The following is a 19,830-nucleotide window of genomic DNA, read 5'->3' on the forward strand; positions in this document are numbered from 1 at the left end:
GCATATGTAATAGGGTTCCTTTTTGTTTTTTGCATCTCCAACAGCGATATGACATTTCTGGGTACATTACATGCATTCTGTCAGGAATGTAGTAAATCCTAAGGATTATCTTTAGTTGCAATAATTTATGTCTAAATGTAACAGTGTTACATCCGTCCCTCTCCTCGCCCAACCTGGGCTTGAACCAGGGACCCTCTGAACACATCAACAACTGCCTCCCACGAAACATCATTACCTATCGCTCCACAAAAGCGGCGGCTCTTGCAAAGCAAAAGAAACGGAAGTTACGAATGTAACTATGGTTCTACGAATACCTGGAGGTCATCACTACATCCCGCCTTGCCAGAATTCATCCGAGAGGGACATCTGTAGTCAGGTAGGTTCTCTTCCTCTACGGCTGCAGAGTAGAGTAGCACACACTTGTCACCCAGATTTTGGTGTTTCTGTCCCGCTTGGACTCCAAGCAGAGGTCGTTGAACCACACTTGGTGGTCTTAAAGACAGCAGGCCTAACAGTGTCACCATGGAGACCGCCGCGTGCATACCCATCAATTGTTGGAACGTTCGTACCTTCACCAACGCGTTCAACTGGAATTGTTGCAGAAGAAAAATAATGATGTCCACTCACATGCTCTCATAGTGCGGGAGTTCAGAGCCATGCCAATAAAGGTGACCTTTTGGCTTGGTGTGAAGTTACTCTTCGTTGTTCACGGTAAGACCCAGTGTGGTCAGCGCTGTGCTCTCGGCTGCACACTCACGAGAGAGGGCGCAGATAAGCCAGTCGTCAAGGAAGGAAGGATCTTGATCCCCTGTAAGAAGAGGGAGCTCAGGGCTGCGCTCACACATCTTGTGAAGACACGAGGAGCCAGGGAGAGGCTGAAGGGTAATACCGTGAACTGGTATGCCTGGCTTTGGAAGGCAAACTGCAGAAAATGCTGCATCCCTGTCTGGTGCTGGCAAGCACCTGAGTTATGCTTGTGTTAGGGCCAAGGGCGTGTGTAGGGCTGGGCCGAATGAGAGCGGTGAGGTTCACCTGTGTTAAGCCTCCCTTTGACACGACTCTGTGATGCCTGGTTTTTGGGCTGTGGGATCCATAGCAGCGTAGCCTGACTCAGCTGTGTTCGATGGCCCGCTCATCCGCAGGGCCAAAGAGCAGTCCGGGGACCACTGGTAGCTTTCTCAGCATCCGTCTGGAGTCACCAGACATTGGGACTTTGGCGAGCCAGACCTGATGACGAGTCACAACTACGGTGGACATCCGTCTGCCTAGCTCTCTGGTTATAACGCAAACGCTTGAAGAGATGCGTCTTTCAGGTTTCAGAAGTCGAGGTCTGCATGCCGGCTGGAGCATTCTGTTCTGAGGGTCATCAAGCTCTAGCCTAGCTAAGGTCGCACACAGGACAGCACATAGTGAGGCAGAGCTTTCTTCTGACTCTGTGTGATCAGAGACTCGGAATGACTCCTCTGACCCATCTTTAGTGTTGAAACTGAATGGGTCCACAAAACTGGTTGGCACCTCCTTCGCCATGATGGGTGTATAATCATCTTGGTCACTAAAGTGCCGGTTGGATGCCGGAGTGGAGAGCAGGTCATCATCACGGCTATCTGAGTCCTATGTCGCGTCCCATATGCTGGAGGAAGTGCTAGAGGGCCCTGACTAGGGGGTTTGAAGGAACGCAAAATAGTTTTTTGCTGCTCTATCTCAGAGGATAAGGAATCAACCTTTCTAGTGAGGCTCTCAACTTTTTCACCAGGGGGGCGCCATGGGTTTTGTGGGCTTTCCCTCTTTTGGTGGCCCTGGATGGATCATGGTGAACAACGCCGGACGCTGGTAAATTATCTGTGAAAACCAGGCCCTCAACTCTGGCTAGCCGTGCTTCCCTCCCTTTCATAAGGCAGGATGGCGCAGTTAATGCAAGTCTCAGAAAGGGCCTCACGCAGGTGGCCAACGCCTAGGCAGGCGGGGCACAGGTCATGACCATCTTCTACTTGTAATTCAGCTCCACAAGAGGAGCAGCCATGCATGGCAGGATCATGGAGATACGGTGTTCTCTCAGCTCAGAATGTAAAAGAAAAACTATTTTACAAATAAATATTTCTTATGCAATATACAAATTAATCAAATTAACTAATCTAATAGTAACCAGTGACTGTATTACAACAGCTACCACAATACACAGTAAAGGTAGAGAGCTACAATAATCTGGCGGGAGTTGTACAGCCCCGCAAAATAATTTTGGGTGAGCCTAGCTCCGACCACAGGGCTGGAGCAGGAAAGATATAATGTTTAAACGTAGGCTTATTTATGAGAAACATGCACATTTGGCCGTTGATTCATAAGCCAAGCTGACAACACACAGTGGCAGCTAGGTTGAGTTGGTAAACTAGCTACAGTTGAAGTCGGAAGTTTACATACACTTAGGTTGGAGTCATTAAAACTCGTTTTTCAACCACTCAACAAATTTATTGTTAACAAACTATAGTTTTGGCAAGGCGGTTAGGTCATCTACTTTGTGCATCACACAAGTAATTTTTCCAACAATTGTTTACAGACAGATTATTTCACTTATAATTCACAGTATCACAATTCCAGTGGGTCAGAGGTTTACATACGCTAAATTGACTGTGGCTTTAAACAGCTTGGAAAATTCCAGAAAATTATGTCATGGCTTTAGAAGCTTCTGATAGGCTAATTGACATCATTTGAGTCAATTGGAGGTGTACCTGTGGATGTATTTCAAGGCCTACCTTCAAACTCAGTGCCTCTTTGCTTGACATCATGGGAAAATCAAAAGATATCAGCCAAGACCTCAGAAAAATAATTGTAGACATCCACAAGTCTGGTTCATCCTTGGGAGTAATTTCCAAATACCTGAAGGTACCACGTTCATCTGTACAAACAATAGTACGCAAGTATAAACACCATGGGATCACGCAGCTGTCATACCTCTCAGGAAGGAGACGTGTTCTGTCTCCTAGAGATGAACGTACTTTGGTGCGAAAAGTGTGAATCAATCCCAGAACAACAGCAAAGGACCTTGTGAAGATGCTGGAGGAAACCGGTACAAAAGTATCTATATCCACAGTAAAACGAGTCCTATATCGACATAACCTGAAAGGCCGCTCAGCAAGGAAGAAGCCACTGCTCCAAAACCGCCATAAAAAAGCCAGACTACGGTTTGCAACTGCACATGGGGACAAAGATTGTACTTTTTGGAGAAATGTCCTCTTGTCTGATGAAACAAAAATAGATATGTTTGGCCATAATGACCGTCGTTACGTTTGGAGGAAAAAGGGGGAGGCTTGCAAGCCGAAGAACACCATCCCAACCATGAAGCATGGGGGTGGCAGCATCATGTTGTGGGGGTGATTTGCTGCAGGAGGGACTGGTGCATTTCACAAAATAGATGGCATCATGTGATGGAAAATGATGTGGATATATTGAAGCAACATCTCAAGACATCAGTCAGGAAGTTAAAGCTTGGTTGCAAATGGGTCTTCCAAATGTACAATGACCCCAAGCATACTTCCAAAGTTGTGGCAAAATGGCTTAAGGACAACAAAGTCAGGTATTGGAGTGGCCATCACAAAGCCCTGACCTCAATCCTATAGAAAATTTGTGGGCAGAACTGAAAAAGCGTGTGCGAGTAAGGAGGCCTACAAATCTGACTCAGTTACACCAGCTCTGTCAGGAGGAATGGGCCAAAATTCACCCAACTTATTGTGGGAAGTTTGTGGAAGGCTACCTGAAAAATTTGACCCAAGTTAAACAATTTAAAGGCAATGCTACCAAATACTAATTGAGTGTATGTAAACTTCTGACCCACTGGGAATGTGGTGAAAAAAATAAAAGCAGAAATAATTCTCTTCACTATTATTCTGACATTTCACATTCTTAAAATAAGGTGGTGATCCTGACTGACCTAAGGCAGGAATTTTTACTGGGATTAAATGTTAGGAATTGTGAAAAACTGAGTTTAAATGTAAGGTGTATGTAAACTTCCGACTTCAACTGTAGCTAGCTTGTTGCGTGCTAGTAATACCTGGGGAGAGGGATGCCTCAGGGAGGCAGTCCGAATCTCACATCATATAGCTGGCTAGGCTAACAGTCATATATTTCTATATTTCTAGTCATTTAGCAGACGCTCTTATCCAGAGCAACAGCCTTCCTAGACACGGTTATCTAGGGAAAGTGACCCGTTCATGCTCTGACCCACAGGTCACAGGCTGTTGGTGACAGACTGACAGTACACAGAGCTTAGTTTACGCTACCGGGACCTGGGAAGATGAGATGCGAAAAATGGGAGCAATATGGCTAAGCTAACTTTGCGAGAATAAGACACAGTGCGTGGTCTGGCGTATGGTTTTATATGAACCACAGGGGCACATCCTCCCACGCTGTCACGTCACTGGCGTGACTTTGTTATTATTACTCAACCTGCGTGGAGCGCGAGGGATATAATCCTTGCTTTCAACCGTGCTGATGGTCAGAAAGGTATGAGTCAGAACTACTTAAAAGTCTCAGAGCTAGTGACGTCACTGATTGAAACATCACTAGCACCATTTCACACTGGTTACATAAGGATGTACGAGCAAATATGAACATTTTCACATATGTGACATAGCTCTCATCAATTTCTTCCTTGAGATCAGTTTCCCATTCTTGATAGCTTCTAAGCTATCAGGTGGAGATTCAATCAACTTCTTTGGTGTTGCAGCTTCTTTCAGTAGTTTTTCAATGTTACATGCTTTAGGTTCATCCAGATTCTGTTGAAGCGATTGAATAAGATTTTTTAGTCGTAAGAAATTAAGGAAATTGATATTGGATGAACCACATTTTTCTTGTTAATGATTGAATGACAGAGCCATCATAGTACATATGCTCAACATTAAAATCAAATCAAATTGTATTGGTCACATACACATGGTTAGCAGATGTTAATGCGAGTGTAGCTAAATGCTTGTGCTTCTAGTTCCGACCATGCAGTAATATCTAACAAGTAATCTAACAATATCACAAGAACTACCTTATACACAAAAGTGTAAAGGAATATATAAGAATATGTACATATAAATATATGGTCGTGCAGCATAGGCAAGATGCAGTAAGCCAGGGCGCGGTTGCATAAAACATCTTACATTAAAATTTCCTTAACCTTAAGTCAGTTTTTTAAGGCAAATTCCCTATTAAATATGGAAGGTGCACAATCCATGGCTACAAAGCAAGCTTGCTGTTTTTAACCAGGGAAGTCAGTTAATTCGTATTTAACATGACTGCCTACCCCAGCCAAACGACACTGGGCCAACGGTTGGAATCGAACCAGGGTCTGTTGTGACACCTCCAGCATTGAGATGCAGTGCCTTAGACCGCTGCACCACTCGGGAGCACTAGCTACCTACTCTGTAAAGGCTTGACGTGCTAGAAAGTAATAGCAACGAGTTGCGAGAAAAAAAGTAACTAAAATAAACGTGTTTTATTAACTGGGTTATAAACTCTGTTGTGTTACTCCTCACCTAGTAGACTGTCGTGTGTCCACCAACCGCGTTAATGTGGTCATGCTGCAGCACGCGGTTGCTAATCGTCACACAATACCTTCTTTCAAAGCCAGGGCATGATCACAGAGTTTCTAAAAGTAGAGACGCAACATTGCGAGACTTCCGGGAACGCTTGTGAAGCAGACCGGGTTTGAGAAGTCAAATGGAAACGTGAAAAAGTATTCCTTAGTTGTTAGTTTTCTCGATATCTAAAGGCACAACCTATATTCGAGACAGTTTCTTACGTATTTGAACATGTTAGTACTCCAACCTCGTGAAAGTGACAAACGTTTTTATTTTCTTCCAAAACGACTTAATATCGAAGGAGTGCTTTTTGATTGACCGTGTGCACATGCGCAGTTCGTCGCAAGACGACCGTTAGACCTGGAGACGTTTTTCTGCGCATGAGCTTAGCTAGCCAACGTAGCCATGACATGACCTACAACCGTGATCGGGGAGTTCTATTGGAGAAGCAGTTTCTACCTGTCTGCGGTATGACGGTGCTTTCAATACAACCGGGAACTCGGGAAAACAAGTCAAATCATGAAATCAGGTCGGAAAGTCGGAGCTCTAGAAAGATGCCCTAGTTTCCGACTTGGAATTCCGAGTTGGATGACCGTTCAAAACGATTTTTCCCAGTCGGAGCTCGTTTTTTCCCGAATTCCCAGTTGTTTTGAACGCGGCATTAGTCAAGAAACCTGCCTATTTTCCTCGAAAAGACGAAATGTAATGATTCCAAAGCTATACAATATTACAGAGAACAAGTTAATGATCTCACATCTCGGAAAAGATTTGGAATGTTTCTTGTTGCCAAAATTCATGCTAATGTTTTTTTTATTTAACTAGCGCCCAATTGACTCCCATTCACTCCTTGAAGGACGCGCGTTTCCCAAAATCGACCAAAATGCACCGCGCGTCCCATTGACAACGCATGGGCAACGTACGCAATGGGCGTTGGAGTTTTCCATCTCCTCAAAAGTATCTCTGGCCCGATCGGGGATTTCTATTGGAGAAGCAGTTCAGACGTCTTCATACTAAAGCATATTTGTGTCTACTCTCCGTTATTTCTGGTCTGTGGACTCCAGTTGTGTTCTAGGACTGTACGAAGGGCCTTCAAAAGGAATTTTAAATTATGTCTGAGGTATGTATAGAATTTGTATTGTTTTGGGTATTATATTGTAGTTACCATATTTTTTTAAACATTTTTTATTTAACCTTTATTTAACCAGGTAGGCAAGTTGAGAACAAGTTCTCATTTACAATTGCGACCTGGCCAAGATAAAGCAAAGCAGTTCGACACATACAACAACACAGAGTTACACATGGAGTAAAACAAACATACAGTCAATAATACAGTAGAAAAATAGGTCTATATACAATGTGAGCAAATGAGGTGAGATAAGGGAGGTAAAGGCAAAAAGGCCATGGTGGCAAAGTAAATACATTATAGCAAGTAAAACACTGGAATGATAGATTTGTAGTGGAAGAAAGTGCAAAGTAGAAATATAAATAATGGGGTGCAAAGGAGCAAAATAAATAAATACAGTAGGGGAAGAGTAGTTGTTTGGGCTAAATTATAGATGGGCTATGTACAGGTGCAGTGATCTGTGAGCTGCTCTGACAGCTGGTGCTTAAAGCTAGTGAGGGAGATATGAGTCTCCAGTTTCAGTGATTTTTGTAGTTCGTTCCAGTCATTGGCAGCAGAGAACTGGAAGGAGAGGTGACCAAAGGAGGAATTGGCTTTGGGGGTGACCAGTGAGATATACCTGCTGGAGCAATGATGACATGCATAGCTATATTATTATGTTGATTTTCAGGTTCAAGTGCAGGTTCGCTAACATGTGTCAACTTGGCTTTGTCAGCTAACATTGCCGTTAGCTAAACACATTTACGTTAACAGTGCTATCTAATTAATAAGCTATAACAAAATAGTATTATTGTTTTAGCCAACCTGCTTTGAATGTAGCATAACTAATTCTAAGGAGCTGGCACTTGACTTGGGACCACTAGTTGTCCCCGTCAGTCTTGTATCAAGTTTGAATTAAACTCCGCTAACTCGGTTATTGCCTTTTTTTAAACGGAGCCACCCGATGAAACGACCCCATTTAATTTGTTTGCCAGCTCAATGTCTGATTTCACTCCCAAACCAGAGGATTGCGTTTGCCGCAACTGTCACCCTGCTTTAAGGGTGTGGTGCGGCTTTCGACATAGCCCAAGGCGCTGATTGTGTGTGTACTAAAAACACGCTCCTGGGTTGTATATCATTGCTTGCCTATATATTATCCTGGTGAGAAGAAGCATGTTAAAGTTATTATAGCAAACGTTGACTAGCGTATAGCTTGTTGTTTGGTGTTATAGGATGAAGGAAGAAGTGTTGGCGTTTTGCTCAATTATTTCATCATAACAGGACAACTCTATGCAAGAAGCGTCCTGAACGAAGGTTTTGAGGCCAGTTCCTATGTTCTGCCATTCTGGGCTCAAGTTGCTCAATATATAATGTCATCATGACTTTGATGCGGTTTTACTGCCTGTAGGCTAAGAAAAATGGACCTAGATGAGATCAAAGTTCAATTTACGCCAGCACTGACTCTATCAATTGCTCCAGGGATTATCTAGCTCAGGGATGGGCAACTGGCGGCCCACGGACCGCCCCTCGGATCGATCCCCCCTCCTCTCCTCAGTCGGGGTCTTAACTTACTGTTGCGAGATAGAATAGTACACTAAACAAAAATATAAACGTAAAATGTGAAATAAAAGATCCCATAAATTGTTCATATGCACAAAAAACGTATTTATCTCAAATTTTGTGAACAAATTTGTTTACATCCCTGTTAGTGAGCATTTCGGCTTTGCCCTGGTAGTCCATCCACCTGACAGGTCTGGCATATCAAGAAGCTGATTAAACAGCATGATCATTACACAGGTGCACCTTCTTCTGGGGACATTAAAAGGCCACTCTAAAATGTGCAGTTTTGTCACACAACACAATGCCACAGATGTCTGAAGTTTTGAGGGAGCGTGCAATTGGCATGCTGACTTGGCATGCTGACTGCAGGAATGTCCACCAGAGCTGTTGCCAGATAATTGAATGTTAGTTTCTCTAATCATTAGCCACCTCCAATGTTGTTTTAGAGAATTTGGCAGTACGTCCAACTGGCCTCACAACTTCAGACCACGTGTAACCACACCATCCCAGGATCTCCACAAACCATCTTCTTCACCTACGAGATGGTCTGAGACAAGCCACTCGGAGAGCTGATGAAACTGTGGGTTTGTACAAACAAACAATTTCTGCACAAACTGTCAGAAACAGTCTCAGGGAAGCTCATCTGCGTGCTCGTCGTCCTCACCAGGGTCTTGACCTGACTGCATTTCGGCATCGTAACCGACTTCAGTGGGCAAATGCTCACCTTCGATGACTGGCATGCTGGAGAAGCGTTCTCTTCACAGATTAATCCTGGTTTCAACTTTACTGGGCAGATGGCAGACAGCGTGTATGGTGTCGTGTGGGTGATAGGTTTGCATCGTTGTGAACAGAGTGCCCCATGGTGGCGGTGAGGTTATAGTATGGGCAGGCATAAGCTACGGACAACAAACACAACTGCATTTTATTGATATCAATTTGAATGCACAGAGATACCATGATGAGATCTTGAGGCCCATTGTCGTGTCATTCATCCGCCGCCATCACCTCATGTTTCAGCATGATAGTGCACGGCCCCATGTCGCAAGGATCTGTGCACAATTCCTGGAATCTGAAAATGACCTAGTTCTTCCATGGCCTGCATACGCACCAGACATGTCACCCATTGAGCATGTTTGGGATGCTTTGGGTTGATGTGTACAACAGCGTGTTCCAGTTCTAGCCAATATCCAGTAACTTCACACAGCCATTAACCTCTTACATCTAGGGGGCAGTAATTTCACGGCTGGATAAAAAACGTACCCGATTTAATCTGATTATTAGTCCTACCCAGAAACTGGAATATGCATATAATTATTAGCTTTGGAGAGAAAACACTCCAAAGTTTCTGAAACTGTTTGAATGGTGTCTGTGAGTATAACAGAACTCCTATGGCAGGCAAAAACCTGAGATGCTTCTGTTCAGGAAGTACCCTGTCTGAACATTTCTTGCCCTTCTTGATTCTCTCTATCGTTTACAAAGGATCTCTGCTCTTACGTGACACTTCTCACGTCAACAATGGAGTCTCACAGCCCGGGAAAAACAGGAATGATGTAATTCAAAGCCCTGGCTGAAGCACACGAGAGCAAAAGCTGAGTGGTCAGTCAATGGACTAAGCCTTAGGCGCGTGACACGCCCCGCCCCCGGCTTTCGGTTTTTTCCTCAGTTTACAGACAGGCAGATTCCCGGTCGGAATATTATCGCTTCTCTACGAGATAAATTGCATAAATATTGGTTTTAAACAGCGGTTGACATGCTTCGAAGTACGGTAATGGAATATTTAGAAATTTTTTGTCATATTTTGCGTCATGCTCGTGGCCGAGATTTAGCGTTGGGATAGTGTCTAGAACGCACGAACAAAACGTCGCTGTTTGGATATAACGATGGATTATTTGGGACCAAACCTACATTTGTTATTGAAGTAGAAGTCCTGGCAGTGTATTCTGATGAAGAACAAGCAAGGTAAGAACATTTTTCTTATAGGAAATGTGATTTTGGTGAAGGCTAAACTTGCAGGGTGTCTAAATAGCTAGCCCTGTAACGCCGGGCTATGTACTTACATTATTGCAAAATGTGCTTCATCCGAAAAGCTATTTTAAAATCGGACATATCGAGTGCATAGAGGAGTTCTGTATCTATAATTCTTAAAATAATTGTTATGCTTTTTGTGAACGTTTATCGTGAGTAATTTAGTAAAATCACCGGAAGTGTTCGGTGGGAATGCTAGTTCTGAACGTCACATGCTAATGTAAAAAGCTGGTTTTTGATATAAATATGAACTTGATTGAACAGACATGCATGTATTGTATAACACAATGTCCTAGGTGTGTCATCTGATGAAGATCATCAAAGGTTAGTGCTGCATTTAGATATGGTTTGGGTTTATGTGACATGATATGCTAGCTTGAAAAATGGCTGTGTGATTATTCCTGGCTGGGTACTCTGCTGACATAATCTAATGTTTTGCTTTCGCTGTAAAGCCTTTTTGAAATCGGACAGTTTGGTTAGATAAAGGAGAGTCTTGTCTTTAAATAGCTGTAACATAGTCATATGTTTGAAAAGTGTAAGTTTTCGGATTTAGAGGAGTTTGAATTTCGCGCCCCGCCCATCATTGGATATTGGAGCAGACGTTCCGCTAGCGGAACGTGTAGATTTAAAGAGGAGTGGGACACAATTCCATAGGCCACAATCAACAGTCTGATCAACTCTATGCAAAGGAGATGTGCCGCGCTGCATGAAGCAAATGGTGGTCACACCAGATACTGACTGGTTTTCTGATCAATGCCCTTACCCATGAGCAACTGCGGACCCTCATGATGAGTTCAGATTTTTTGTGGCCCAACACCCATCAAAGTTGCTCATCCCTGATCTAGATAAACCCTTTTCAGACATAGATCTGCTCATTCTACTGTAAGGTTGCTGCCATTTTCTAATGACACAGTATAGGAACCTGTCCATCATATAACTGATTTAACTTGGGAGCAGCAATTTTCATGTACATGTTTAGCTGACTTTAACTGCATATTTTGCTTCCCCTCCATCCAGGCGGATTTTGATAAGGCTGCAGAGGAGGTGAAGCAGCTGAAGGCTAAGCCAGCAGATGCAGAGATGCTCAGGGTCTATGCTCTGTTCAAACAGGCCAAAGTGGGCGACGTCAACACCGGTAAATCAGTCGGCGTCCTTCCAGTGCTTTGTGATACCCCTCCATTCTAGAAGTCTCATTGTATAGTCTGTTGATTGTGTGTGTTTCTCTTTATATCTGAAGCTCGCCCTGGGATGCTGGATTTCACTGGGAAAGCCAAGTGGGACGCCTGGGAGAAGGAGAAAGGTGTGTTTCCTGTAGTCCTTCCTCATTTAGCCTGTAGAGGGCACTGCTCAAATCAAACTTTAATTGCCACATGCGCCGAATACAACAAGTGTAGACTTTACCGTGAAATGCTTACTTACAAGCCCTTAACCAACAGTGCAGTTCAAGAAAAAGAAAATATTTACCAAGTAGGCTAAAATAAAAAGTAATAATAAAAAGTAACACAATAAGAATAACAGTAACGAGGCTATATACAGGGGGCACCGGTACCGAGTCAGTGCGCAAGGGTACGGGCTAGTTGAGGCAATCTGTACATGTAGGTGGGGGTGAAGTGACTATGGATAGATAATAAACAGCGAGTAGCAGCAGTGTACAAGAGGGGGGTCAATGTAATTTGTTCGGTGGCAATTTTTATGAATAACTTGGGGGTAGAAGCTGTTGAGGAGCCTTTTGGTCCGAGACTTGGCGCTCCGGTACCGCTTGCCGTACGGTAGCAGAGAAAACAGTCTATAACTTGGGGGACTGGAGTCTCTGACAATTTTATGGTCTTTCCTCTGTCACCGCCTATTATATAGGTCCTGGATGGCAGGAAGCTTGGCCCCAGTGATGTACTGGGCCGTTCGCACTACCCTCTGTAGCGCCTTACGGTCAGATGCCGAGCAGTTGCCATACCAGGGGGTGATGCAACCGGTCAGGATGCTCTCGATGGTTTAGCTGTAGAACCTTTTGAGGATATGGGGGACCATGACAAATCTTTTCAGTCTCCTGAGGGGGGAAAAGGTTTTGTCGTGCCCTCTTCATGACTGTCTTGGTGTGTTTGGACCATGATAGTACGTTGGTGATGTGGACACCAAGGAACTTGAAACTCTCGACCCGCTCCAATACAGCCCCGTCGATGTTAATGGTGGCCTGTTCGGCCCGCCTTTTCCTGTAGTCCACGATGAGCTCCTTTGTCTTGCTCACATTGAGGGAGAGGTTGTTGTCCTGGCACCACATGGCCAGTTCTCTGACCTCCTCCCTATAGGCCGTCTCATCGTTGTCAGTGATCAGGCCTACCACTGTTGTGTCATCAGCAAACTTAATAATGGTGTTGGAGTTGTGTTTGGCCACGCAGTCGTGGGTGAACAGGGAATACAGGAGGGGACTAAGTACACACCCTTGAGGGGCCCCAGTGTTAAGGATCAGCGTGGCAGACATGTTGTTGCCTACTCTTACCACCTGGGGGCGGCCCGTCAGGAAGTCCAGGATTCAGTTGCAGAGGGAAGTGTTTAGTCCCGGTCCTTAGTTTAGTGATGAGCTTCACCTAAATTAGGGGATCAGTTTTGCACAGTTGTGGATCTCCTCAGCTCAATGCATTTACACTGTCATAAAGTATACTGGTTGAGACAGACAGTTCTTAAACAGTAACTCATTGTTAACTAAATGTGTTTTCCTTTTCTTACTTGACTCCCATAGGAAAGAGCAAAGAGGATGCCAGGAAGGAGTACATTGCCTTGGTAGAGGTTCTGAAAGGGAAGTACGGAGTCTAACAAATGACTGACTGACCGGGCCGACCGCTGGCAGTGTAGAACCTTGACCTCTGTGGTCAGCCCACACCTCGTCCCTGTGAGGATCCTTAATCTCAACGAGTATGCCCTTTTCTACAAGACCTGTGGAAAATGCATATGTCAAATCCTTTGTAATTCTAGCGGTGCACTTGGTTTAGCTGAGGTAACTTGGTTTAGCTGAGGTATGTGCAGGGTGGTTGGAGTTTGCATTTTTTGGACTATTGAAATGGTTCCATTGTACAGAACTACCTAAATCAAGCACACCTCAAATGACATATGCGTTTTACCCAGGAATGTTTGCTACTGTGCATTGCACTAAGAATACAGGACCAACAAGCCGCCGCTACGTACAGAGACACCGTCCTCCACCATCAACTTCCTAGTGAATGTTCTCAACTGGTTGTTCAGCCCACATCCTCCATAAAGTTTTCATTTGTTTTAACTTTTCTGTTGTCAAGCTTGGTTATTTTATGAGAGGAGATTATATAATTTGCCTTGCATCACATACTCAGTAAACCACAAAATGTACACTTTGTCACTCACAACTGTACCCCTTGCCACTCACAACTGTGCCCCTTGTCACTCACAACTGTGCCCCTTGTCACTCACAACTGTGCCCCTTGTCACTCACAACTGTGCCCCTTTGCACATTCAAAACATTTGTATATTCAGAAAATGTATAAGGGTCAAAGACGTATAAGGTTTTCAAAGTAGCAAAAAAATAAAACAGCAATTACAATTCCTTAAAAGGCTTTTTTTATGTTCAGTGGAGTGTCACCTATGTCGTTATATTCAAGAATAAAGCCAATAATTCATTTTTATTGTGCTTCATATGAATGTAATTCAGTAAAACCCTGTTTAAAAAAATAAATAAAAAATCTTCATAATCAAAAGGTTATATAGCCATGCTTAGACTGGCAGGAATATAACTACCCAGAAAAAATGACATTTTATTTTGAATACCACATATTTGATGTGTCACGGGTACAACTCAATTTGTTGAAAATTCTAAAATCTATGAAAATATCTTTCACTTCATCCTATGAGATTTGTTTTGTCTCTGAGTCAACAAAGTTATTGTATTTTAATATAAAATACTGGTGTTATAATGTATGACACTTTTGTTACACTGAATGACACTCAGCAACACTTTGCACAAACACGGTACATGCATTGCTTGTTCTCGAGATCACATAATGGAAGACATTAACTCAGAAACGCTTGAGGTTTTCAGCAACCCGCTTTGGCTCAACCTGTCAACTAGTAGTTTCACGTTCTCGTGATCGAGACACGCACAGGTGTTGTGGTCATGTGCCTTCGGCTTTGTAATGTAAAATGGCCGCAGTTGTAAAAACTGTCTGTATGACAGCGAGTGTCCCATCCACCTCTGAATTGTACTCTGCATGGAGTTCTTTTAGAGATTTCATGAGTATGCGCCTCTGAACCTTCTTCGTTTGCATGACCGTGTCTTCCCTGAGAGAAGGCAACTATTTTCATCTCCACTGAGAAATGCAATGACCTGTGTTTTCCTCACTATAGATATTTTCTTTTTCCCTCGTGGCCTATATTTTTTACTTAGATTGTGTTTTAATTTATTTGGCCATTGCATGCCCTTTCGTAATTTGTTGCTTTTTTGTTGTGATTGTTTTAGTTGCATTTCCAGTTGAAGAATTTTCTTCTTTAGTTTTAGTTTTTCCTTTTGCAGCCGCTTACAACGCTTTGATACCTTTTTCACTTTTTCTTCAGTGGAGGAAGCAAGTGGTTGCTCCAGTTTTTGAGATTGAGGCTCAAGGGATTGCTCTAGTTCTGGAGTTAAGGACTCAGATGGTTGCTCCAGTTTTTGAGATTGAGGCTCAAGGGATTGCTCTACTTCTGGAGTTAAGGACTCAGATGGTTGTTCTAGCTCTGGAGGTGCAAATTTATGTAGTACTTTTTCAAGTTGTTCAGGGGGCTGCTCAAAAGAGTTTCCGTCAGTGGATACTGGAGTTAAGTTCATCACCACATTAATTTGTTCGATTTTTTTCACTGCGACTCCTCTGATTTAATCTAAATTTTTCCCTCTTTTTTTCAGCATCAGATTGTGTCATTGTATGGATTGGTGGATGATCAGGATTGACATCCTTCTTTCTTCTCTGATAGCTAAAAAATGAAAATGTAATAGTTATGACACTGGCACAGAATAGGATTCACATCCATTAAATGTTATTAGTAGTATATTAGTAGGCTATACAATGATAACGCTTAATCAAAGTTTAAAAGTCAAATCAACTCCCTCTCCCTTTTTCAAACATGTTTTGTTACTATTTCATTGCTAATGTTAATAATAATCACTTTACTATAATTTGAGCCTGCGGCAGCACTTTACATTGCATTAAGTTTGCATTAAGTTGCATTATTACACGATTATTACATGATAGTTAATGTTGTAAATATGCATTGTTACACTGTAACTGGTCAATTTCTATTCAATGCAGGTACACAAATGCAATTTCAAGATACCTACACAAAATAGCTACATCAAATGCCCATCAAACTACTTCAACTCAAACATGTACAGTCTTGATTTTTCATAAAGTGCCCAAATGTGAAGCAGCTATTAACTAATACAATTAATAATCAATTTTTAATTCATAATTGTGTGTGTGTGTAATATTAAATTAACTAATATAATCCATCAGTTATATCTTAACTGCAGTGAAATAAAAAATGAACTACAGTGTAATAGTGCAACTTAATGTTAAGCGTTAACCACCCAGCTTTATATTCTATTATATCCTATTCTGTTGCTGACAGTAGCGTGAAACCATGAAAACAGTACCTTGCTTTTCTTCTGGCTAGTCTTTCCTCCCAAGCAACTGGATCTGCGTTAATCTTTTGTCTGTGCCGTGCAGCCCACTCCTTATTAGACAACGGCATCTACAGTATAAAGATAATGTGCCTTGAAATACCTTCAAATGCCATAAAATAGTTTAAAATGATAATATTCAGTATTCATACAACAAGTAAATATGAATTGCATGATTAAATGTTGTAAACTAGTGAAAACATGGGACAGCAAAGCTACTGTCATTCAGCATAACGGGTGACATTGTGGTATAAACATGAAACTTTTGGACAAAAGCATGATGCTGAAGGACGAATTTCATACATAAACATATTTAACAGGCAGTTCCTTGGCCACCTATATAAAGTAATGACCTTGACCTATAAAGATTATTCTTACTTTTCATGTTGAATATAGCTTTTTATAAAATAATAACATTAAAAGTATGTTTTCTGTGTTGTAAAGAAAGACATGTGTTTTTGTTACAAAGGTTATCATTAAATATTTCAGAGACATTTACTCACCTCATCACATTGATAGATGGTCTTTATTGGGTATTTTTTGGGATGTCACACACTGTCACATGATTACCAGCCTGTGAAATGCTTTAAAATGGCTTTTTACCTTTGTTATAGTGAATGACATTGATGAAGCACAAAAGTCCGGACAAAAGTTATTCAAGTTTTTAAATATTTTTTAGATACAGTATGTTGCCCATTATTCTATATATTGTTGCAAACACTAACACAATTATCCCATGGGTGTTCATTTATATTTTTAGGATGAATTTCTACATTTTAAAAACACTTTTGTCATTAGAATTTTAACCTGGTCAGTTACACTGAAGGACATTTTGACACTTAGAAGCTCAATAACTCACTTAATTTAATAGTTTGCAACACAAATTTTTCTGGGTCAAAAGAAGGGTAAGAGTTGAGTGATTTAATATTATATTTATACATATTTATCTTTTTATGTTAAATGAATAGCCTTCTGACACCAAATGTACACGTCTTGTCTTTGACCCATAAACTCATAAATCAAGAATACTTTGTCAATTTTCCAGGTTGTTTTTTTCCACCTCGTACCATGTCCCGGGGCCAATGGTCACTGAGAAACAACACTTGGCACTTGTAGCTTATCGTTTCTTGCATAATGCATCTGGCAGTTTCACAAGATCATTATACTTTTTGTAGTAATGATTAGCTCTTATTAGTTCAGGAGGCATGTTGAGCTTTGCACTGCTTTCTCACAGTTTGAGACAACATTTCTCAGTAGAGAAGAGTTGTTCATGCAATAATTGGGTAAGCCTACATGTATATATTAGTAATGGTGTGGGATTAGTAATCTCAACAATGGGTAAGCCTACATGTATATATTAGTAATGGTGTGGGATTGGGAATCTCAACAATGGGTAGGCCTACATGTCTATATTAGTAATGGTATGGGATTGGGAATCTCAACAATGGCCATACTCGCACCGTATAAATCTCTGGGCTGTCATGGAAGAAACATTCTTCCTTCCTGTCTGCTTCTCCTGGCGATAGCAGAGTATTCCGTAACCAGACTTCTAATAACTACGGGGGGAGAAGTCAATCAATTCTGTCTGAATAGCTAGAGGGAGGGGACAGGTTTTTTTATTAGAATGACTGTTGTCATGCTGCTGCTCCAGTTTCAACTGTTCTGCCTGCGGCTACGGAACCCTGACCTGTTCACCGGACGTGCTTGTTGCACCCTCGACAATTACTATGATTATTATTATTTGACCATGCTGGTCATTTACGAACATTTTAACATCTTGACTATGTTCTGTTATAATATCCACCCGGCACAGCCAGAAGAGGACTGGCCACCCCTCATAGCCTGGTTCCTCTCTAGGTTTCTTCCTAGGTTTTTGGCCTTTCTCAGGAGTTTTTCCTAGGGAGTTTTTCCCAGCCACCGTGCTTCTTTCACATGCATTGCTTGCTGTTTGGGGTTTTAGGCTGGGTTTCTGTACAGCACTTTGAGATTTCAGCTGATGTACGAAGGGCTATATAAATAAATTTGATTTGATTTGATTTTGATTTGATTTGTTAGATTTGCTTGTAAATCATATAGTACACATGCTTCTAAATAAGTAGGATATATCTGTTTTTGCCAGATTGTCAATGGTATCATGTCCATGATGTTTATTTCTTCAGTGATATTCAGTGTTCTGTCATTACTGGTGTGGTTGCTTGTGTTAGTGCATTAACATTGAAACAACAGACTCAGAGACTTTCTCTCATACATTCATTTTATGATCCCCTTTTATGATCACCTCATTCCAACTCTCTCACATAACCCACATAATTCTCTCAGGACCTCCCTGCTCTCTGGTTTGATGCTCCAAACTTTTACTCTTTGTGTAATGTGTGACAGACTTATTTGGGTGAATAATCAATTAAGAAAAACTCAGTAGACAAATATGTCAATGAAATATAGGCAGATAGGCTATCAAGGAGCTGACGCAAGTCACACTAAACCAATAGCCTATTATTTGTTCCCTTATATGCTTACAGTCTTAATTTACATGAATGAATGCACCCAATTTATTCTACACAGCTGGATCTGCAACTCAAACCCAAGTTTCACCTTAATCTACTGATTCAAACTCTGCTGGAGAGCAGCTTTACCAAGGTTACTGGGTTCGGGACTCCAGATAGATTTACTTACAGTGGAGTTTAAGGCATGTCCCTGTGGTCACATGTTGCCCTGTATCTTTGTCTCTGTCCAAGTCACACAGGTTGGTACTGTACTCTGTACCTGCATAATGTTAAACCCTAAATTCACTCAATCCCCTTTCTGTAGGTCCCAGTTGGAGCACCCAGACAGAAAAAGGCCCGGCCTCTCTTCCTGGAGGTGTTGCCCCGCAGCCTGATCATCCTCTGCACGGCCCTGGCCATTGTCCTCTCCTCCATAGCTGTGTGCGATGGACACTGGTTGCTGGCGGGCGGCGGGAGGATGTTTGGTCTATGGCACTTCTGCACCCTGGAGGCAGTGGTGGAACGAACAGCCTCACCTAACTGCACCACCCACCTAGGTGTATCTGGGGTGGCGGTGGGCCTGGGCCTGTGTCGCTCCATGGTCTCCCTGGCTGTGGTGGGAGCCATCTTTGGCCTGGAGTTGCTGGTCATATCGCAGGTGAGTGAGGACCGGGACTCGGGCCGGCGGTGGGGCCTGGGGTCAGCTCTGGTGCTTGTGGCGGCGGCACTGTCGGCAGGGGGAGTGGTGGTGTTTGTGTCTCTGCTCCGGCAGCAGGCCTCTCCTTTGGGCTTCACCCTTACCTTCTGGTGCCAGTTTACCGCAGTCTTCCTGCTCTTCCTCAACGGCATGGCAGCGCGCCACATCCATCACATGGCCCTGCAGGCACCACCTAGAGGCCACCTGGGGAAATGCTAGAGGTGAAAGAGCACAAGGAGTCCAGCAGTGTCCAGCTACAGCAGTACGGCAGAAGGCATTTTCATGTTCCAAACACGCAGACGTCCCAGGAACAGTGATTTCCTGTTGGGATTAGGTTTAGGGTTACGCCCAGGGTTGAGGACTGTGGAGTATAGTGGACATTAGGACATCTCTGCATCCATGGGTGTCACAGTGCCTGAGATGTAACAGGGTCTTTTGGAATGGATCAGCTGTATGTAGGATTCCTCAAGGCCTTGTGCAGCTTGTTAATAGCACATACTGGGAACAGTAAACAACGACTGCTGCCTGTCTATATGCAGTCAAATCATCTTCATTGTTTTGTGGAAATACAGCTCTGGATTGTGTAGAATATTTTTTTTTTTACAACATATGTTTTTCTTAGTTACACTGAGCGCAGTAACTAATGTGTAACTTCCTTTTAACCCCTTGGCCTCATAACTACAGGATGTATGCCAGTGGTAACGGATTAAACAGCCCAGTAAGAGATAGGAAGA

General features: G+C 42.7%; 2 protein-coding genes and 1 long non-coding RNA gene across 3 annotated transcripts; 2 read left to right on the top strand and 1 right to left on the bottom strand.

Moving 5' to 3' along the window:
* Positions 1-4,119: 4,119 nt before the first annotated feature.
* Positions 4,120-5,708, bottom strand: LOC115161080 (uncharacterized). Its single transcript, XR_003869171.1, has 2 exons — positions 5,514-5,708; positions 4,120-4,766 (listed from the first exon to the last, which is right to left on the bottom strand). It is a non-coding gene; the product is annotated as an uncharacterized LOC115161080 (long non-coding RNA).
* A 478-nt stretch (positions 5,709-6,186) lies between these two features.
* Positions 6,187-13,820, top strand: LOC115161079 (acyl-CoA-binding protein). Its single transcript, XM_029711798.1, has 4 exons — positions 6,187-6,675; positions 11,263-11,380; positions 11,483-11,545; positions 12,980-13,820. Exons 1-4 carry the CDS (start codon positions 6,667-6,669, stop codon positions 13,051-13,053), a joined length of 264 nt encoding a protein of 87 aa, XP_029567658.1. The 5' UTR covers positions 6,187-6,666; the 3' UTR covers positions 13,054-13,820.
* Positions 13,821-18,620: 4,800 nt separating this feature from the next.
* tmem37 (transmembrane protein 37) lies at positions 18,621-19,755 on the top strand. The gene is made up of 2 exons (XM_029710693.1): positions 18,621-18,659; positions 18,725-19,755. The coding sequence occupies exons 1-2, from the start codon at positions 18,621-18,623 to the stop codon at positions 19,313-19,315; spliced, it is 630 nt and encodes a 209-aa protein (XP_029566553.1). The 3' UTR covers positions 19,316-19,755.
* The last annotated feature ends 75 nt before the right edge of the window (positions 19,756-19,830 follow it).

This window comes from Salmo trutta, chromosome 24, assembly GCF_901001165.1.
Source record: "Salmo trutta chromosome 24, fSalTru1.1, whole genome shotgun sequence".
In the NCBI taxonomy this organism is placed as follows: domain Eukaryota; kingdom Metazoa; phylum Chordata; class Actinopteri; order Salmoniformes; family Salmonidae; genus Salmo; species Salmo trutta.

Excerpts from the sequence above, each read along its gene's own strand:
- LOC115161079 (XM_029711798.1), top strand. Across the intron at positions 11,381-11,482 it reads AGTGGGCGACGTCAACACCG|CTCGCCCTGGGATGCTGGAT; the intron begins GTAAATCAGTCG and ends TTATATCTGAAG. Across the intron at positions 11,546-12,979 it reads CGCCTGGGAGAAGGAGAAAG|GAAAGAGCAAAGAGGATGCC; the intron begins GTGTGTTTCCTG and ends TGACTCCCATAG.
- tmem37 (XM_029710693.1), top strand. The coding sequence starts at position 18,621 with ATGTTGCCCTGTATCTTTGTCTCTGTCCAAGTCACACAG. Across the intron at positions 18,660-18,724 it reads TCTCTGTCCAAGTCACACAG|GTCCCAGTTGGAGCACCCAG; the intron begins GTTGGTACTGTA and ends CCCTTTCTGTAG.